This window comes from Mirounga leonina, unplaced genomic scaffold, assembly GCF_011800145.1.
Source record: "Mirounga leonina isolate KUSES-001 unplaced genomic scaffold, KU_Mleo_1.0 Mir_95, whole genome shotgun sequence".
Taxonomy (NCBI): domain Eukaryota; kingdom Metazoa; phylum Chordata; class Mammalia; order Carnivora; family Phocidae; genus Mirounga; species Mirounga leonina.
In genome coordinates, this window is record NW_023270865.1 from 726,476 (window position 1) to 732,004 (window position 5,529).

Sequence of the window (5,529 nt, forward strand, 5' to 3'; positions counted from 1 at the left end):
TGCTGATCATGCACACAGACCACAGACACAAACGCAGACCACGTACACAGACCACGCACAGACCATGCATGCATGGACACACCGCATGCAGATCACGCACATAGACCACACACGCATGGAGACCACGCACGCACACCACAGACAGACACGCAGACCACACACGCAGACCACAGACCACGTACAGGTGCACACACGCCACACACACGGGAGGGTATGTGAACCGAGGTTTGTCTTGTGCTCCCGTGAAGCCCTGCCAGGTGTCAGTTTACACATGCGACTGTCCACATGGGCCTGACCCATTTTTATAAAGGTCACAGCAGGCAGAGAAGTGGGTGGTGCCGCTCTGGAGGAGGTGTCGGGGTCACAGGTGTGGCCTTTTCCATGGAGGAAGTTCTCTTTTGACACGGGCGCCACTGAGCGGCATGGCGCCTTGGTGCAGACTCAGCCACTGTGCACTCATCAGGAGCGTTGTTCAGGATGCAGACATTATTTTATATTTGGAACAGACCTACATTTAATGAGTGCTGTAATTCTTTATAACACAATAACAATACATCCTTTAATTAAAAAACTTCTGATTCCTAGAGCATAGGGAGTGATCCCAGGGAAGGTGCCCACATTCCAAGCTGACTTCTAACGACCTTGGCTGTGAGCCTGAACCCCCAGGACCACCGCTCTCATCAGACACACACTGGGGTCCTCATGCAGGGGCTCACCCAGAGAAGTCCTGTTTTGTGTGTATAAACAAAAAAATCATCTGTCGGCATTTAAATGCCAAAGGACTTCCTGAACCCTGGGAGCCGAGTGGCCGCAGAGCCTGCAGAGGGTCTGGAGGTGACGACAGGAGGTGCCAAGGACCCCGACTCACTTGCCCCCGATCCTTATGACGTGGTTGTGCACCAGGCGCAGGAAGAGGTGGAAAAGGCCGCTGCTGGTTTCGTTCAGAGAGGAGCTCTGGAAGAGCAAACGGAGGTGTGGGCGGGCGGGGGAACCACTCTGATGCCATGCTGGGCGGTCCGCGGCTCTGGCCGGGCTTGAGCCTGTGGACGCCGGCCCAGACAGCAGTGCCAGTGTGTCCCGCAGCAGCTGGTGGCAAGCCGGCAGCTGGAGGACACGGGTCTGCACGTCTCAGAGCCTCAGTGGGTGGACCGGCTTGTCCCTAGAACTGGGTCTGCAAGAGGCCACAGAACCGTGGGGGACTGACCCATCACCGAGGGCCCTGCACTCAGAAACGGCCCCCACTTACATGCAAGAAAATGGGTTTCCCACTAGATGGTCGTCCCAGCTGGGGATACAGGGCAAATCCAACTTGTCCTCCTAAAGGGAGGGGGCATGTTTTCTTTGGGCCTCACTATCAAAACCGAGGGAGAGGACGTCTCTAGCAAATCATGAGGACGCAGCCGGACTGCAGCAGGGAATCTGGCGGCGTGGTTCGCGAAGAGGCTGCACCCGGGCCCCTCCAGCCAGACGGTGACCGCCACCCGCGTGCTCGCCCCTCCCGGCGGTGAGCCCCGTGCCTGATCCCCACCTGCTCGATGACCACGGCGTCCCTCAGTGAGCTTGTCTCTTGCAGACGCTCCACAAACTGTCTCATGTACGGTGGGAGGTCTGCGAAGGTGGACACCTGCTGGCACAGAGAAGGGGGTGAGAGGTGCGCAGCCCAGGCCCGGTGAGCAGAAGTCACGTCACGGGAGACCTTGTCCGCATCTGGAATGGGCAGGTGCCGTCCGGGAATGGGAGGGTATGGCACCGGGAGCAGGTCAGGACCACAGCGCACAGGAACCGTCCACCTGGTCACTCCCCTGACGACAGATGACATCTGAGGAAAGCCGCTGGGGGTCCCAGGCTTTGGGGGGGGGCCCGCCTTCCCGAGACCCCTCCTGAGGCCTGTCCATTCACCGTGGTAGATGGAGCCCGAGCAGAAGGCAGTGCGGGTCACGGCCACCCAAGCAGCCAGGATGGCGGGGCTGGTCTGGGGAGGAGGGGACAGCAGAGAAATGAGCCCAAACTGCAACCTCTTCCCTAGTCCCACCAACTCTGAGCATCAGGTGCTGCAGGGGGTTGCTGGGCGCTGCTGCAGAGGCCGTGAGGGGGGCTCTCAGGGGAGCGTGGGGGGTGGGGGTGGCGGTGGTCTAATACCAGCCCTGTCTGATCAAAGTGATCCACCGCTCCCACCGTCAGGGGAGAGATTCTCCCGTGGAGAAAGCCAGTATCATGCAAAATCTTTGCTTTAAAATTTTTCTTCAGAAGACTGGCATCTCAGGGAAAGGAGGGGGGGGGGGGGGGGGTCACCACAAGTGAAACAACAGCAGAAGAGGCTGCTACTGAGTTGCCAGGATTTAAAAATCAACAAAGAAAAAACAATAAACAACATAGTAAAACAAAGAAAAAGAAGGAAAGATGAACCAGAGGCTGGAGTCTGAGAAAATTCACATGGGATTCGAGAACTGAAGAGCAGGTTCGGTGAGCTGAAGAATCCAAGAAACGGCTTTAACAGCTGGTCAGACGAGAACGCGAGTGTGGCCGGAGTCCGTGTGCAGAACAGACGCAGAGAGAAACCAAGACCGTGAACAAGCTGCCACACTAGGTCCCGGAAATGAGCTCCGTGGACGGAGCCCGAGCACAGGGGCTATTCTCACGGAAACGCAGAATGGCGTCGCCACGGCAGGGGACAGACAGCGTTGCAGCTGGACGGACGCCGTCAGGCCCGAACCCCTGCCTAACTGGCTCCATTAAAGTGAAAAACTTCTGTTCATCGAAAGACCCCGTTTGTGACCAAAAAGGCAGAGACAGTCCCTCGGACCAAGGACTGGCACCAGACACGTGAAGATCCCCGAGGAATCCGTGACAAACGGCACGTGGCTCATCACAAGCGGGGAGCTGACCTCAACGGGCACCTCACAAGTGGCCACTTTGTGCAGGGCGCTCAGCGTGCACGCGTCGCAGGGACACTGGGCCCCAGAGCAGTGCCGCGCCCGGGACGCTGTGGGCACGAGCTCGGCCGGGCCCTGCGGCGGGGCACACGTGGCAGCGTGGGCGGGCACCGTCCCCCAACACGAACGGCCCCCCCAGCAACACCCCCAACAGAAACGAGAGCGCTCGGCTCACGGATGGCCCGTCAGGCGAATGCCCGCCCAGCAGAAAGCAGAGCCCCGCTGGGCAGCGCTGATGCCACAGAACTCGGACCACGACAAGGAGAGCTAAGAGCTGCTACCCGCCACCTGGCCGCGTCTCAGACTTGCGGGGGAGCAGGGGAAACCAGACAAGAAGGGCACGTTCTGCCTGATGTCACGCTCGTGGAATTCGAGACAGGTACCTGGGTCCGCATGAGTGACGTCGGAGCTGGGGACACCCCGGAGAGGGGCAGAGGGGTCTCGTGGGCACCTGTGATTTTCTACATCTCAAACCCGGTGGTGGCTGCCGTCTGTGTCCACACGGGCAAAACTGCATTTCGCTGCAGACTCAGGATTTGCATGCCACACTCATCTGAGCCTCGCCCCAGAGGTGGTCACGTGGGCTCTCCTGAGAACTGGGTCGGCTCCTTCCCCTCGGCAGCCTTCCGCTTCCCCACAGCACGGTGCTGCCCTGGGGGCCTGGGCGCTCAGACAGCTGGTAGGGAACTGCCGCGTGCTGACCAGGCCACTCGTCCTTTCCCAGCCCTGGCCTCCAGGGGCGGTGGTGACCCCAGACTCTCAGCTCTGCTGCGTGGGCAGGGGCGGCAAGTGAGGCCCAGCTATCCTGGGCCCTCCCCTCTCCCTTGCGCTGGCCCATGGGGCACACTGAGCCCCCTGCACGACCACGGGCCAGGGGGGCCTCTGCAAACGGACAGCGGGAGGCAGTGGCCCCAGGACGAGAGGACTCGAACAGACAGGAAGGAGAGTGTGAGGCGCTTTCCGGGTCTGGGGGCAGACGGAGTGCAGCTCAGCACCCACAGACTGGGCAGAGGCACCCACGTCACGGACATGTCCACACCGCAGACACCCTCATCACGGAACACACACCCCCGGGGCTCTTACGTGTCTCTTGAAGGACTTCCGGACGTGTCCCTGGGCGGTTCTCCGGACCATGGCATACTGACGCACGCAGTAGGTATTTTCTTGAGGCCTGATCACGTTGGCAATCACCTCTACCAGCCTGTCCTGGGGGAGGGCATCATACGCCCCGGTCACATCCACCTATGTGGGAATGGATGTGCTGTTTACGGGCTGCCCCCAGGGTCCCCGGTACTGCCGGTCCTGACCTGCTGTTACCGAACTCAGGGGAACCAGACGCGGGAGGACCTGAGACACCCTGCACCCCCACTGTCCCCCTGTCCCTGCCACACACACCTGACCCACGGCCCCCAGGCTCAGCACCCCGGGGCAGGCCTGCATCCCTCCCTACACCTGGAGATGTGATGTGGCTTCCCCAAGCGACGCCCCATTCGGGCAAACTCGAATTTTTGGGGCTGAAGGCCAGCACTCCCGCCCCCTGCTCCAGCCAGGCCCACGGTGCACGGCCAGCTGGTGGGGGGGCTGCTCCCGTAGGCCGGACGTGGCCAGCTGGCTCACTTGGGTGTGGGGTGGGGGCCGGAACCGGGCACCCACCTTGACGAAGTACAGCTGGGGCGCCGGGTCCCGGGCCCGCATGCGCAGCACGAAGGCGCGCCAGGCCCTGTGGATGTCATCCATGCCCAGCACGGAGGCCCCCAGGAGGCTGGGGCGCCGGGCCCGCTCATAGTTCAGCACGCTGAACAGCGTCTTCACTTGTGAGGTGAGGTGCTGGACCTGTAAAGCTGGCCCATGACCGGGGCCGCACCCTCAGACGACGCCCATCAAATGGGGGCCTGCGGCAGACCTCCCACCCTACCTCCCGGGCCCCCGGGAACAGCTCCCTGCCTCTGCGCCTCCCCTCGCCCACCCAGCATCCCCCAGACTCCGGAAGGGCCCGACGGCCGATCCTCCCACACCCCCAGGCCCCAGGTCTCCCAGGGGTCCGGTACAGGATGTACAGAAACTGCAGCTAGCCCCAGGTGTCCGCGTTCTCCAGCTACTGAGCCCCCACCACAGACGGGGCAGGACACGCAGGAGGAACTCCTCTTCACTCGCAGACCCCACCAGGCCCCCAGCCAACATCGACAGCCCTGCTTTCTTATTTGGGGGCATCCCAACAGCAAAATCACCCCCAAACACGCTATGGAGCCACTAGAAAGGGGTCAGAGCTCTGGTGACAGAGATGCCGTGGAAGGGGACATGTAGGGAGGTGCTAACCACGGGGGTGAGGTCCTGTGGGGGGGTGCTAACCACGGGGGTGAGATCCTGCGGGGGGTGGTGCTAACCACAGGAGGCGAGATCCTGCGGGGCGGGGGGGCTGTTAATCACAGGGGTGAGATCCTGCGGGGGGTTACTAACCAGGGGGGTGAGATCCTGCAGGGGGGTGCTAACCACGGGGGTGAGATCCTGCAGGGGGTGGTGCTAACCATGGGGGTGAGATCCTGTGGGGGTGGGTGCTAACCACAGGAGGCAAGATCCTGCGGGGGGGGGGGGGGGG

The 5,529-nt window shown here is 61.8% G+C and overlaps 1 protein-coding gene across 1 annotated transcript in view; it reads right to left on the reverse strand.

The window, feature by feature from the left end:
• Positions 1-5,529, reverse strand: part of TERT (telomerase reverse transcriptase) — a 21,635-nt gene that overhangs the window by 8,821 nt on the left and 7,285 nt on the right. The window contains exons 5-8 of the mRNA XM_034998792.1: positions 4,587-4,766; positions 4,017-4,175; positions 1,529-1,624; positions 869-954 (exon numbers count right to left, since the gene is read on the reverse strand). Of these exons, the coding sequence (XP_034854683.1) occupies positions 869-954; positions 1,529-1,624; positions 4,017-4,175; positions 4,587-4,766 (521 nt within the window). The remainder of the gene's footprint in view (positions 1-868; positions 955-1,528; positions 1,625-4,016; positions 4,176-4,586; positions 4,767-5,529) is intronic.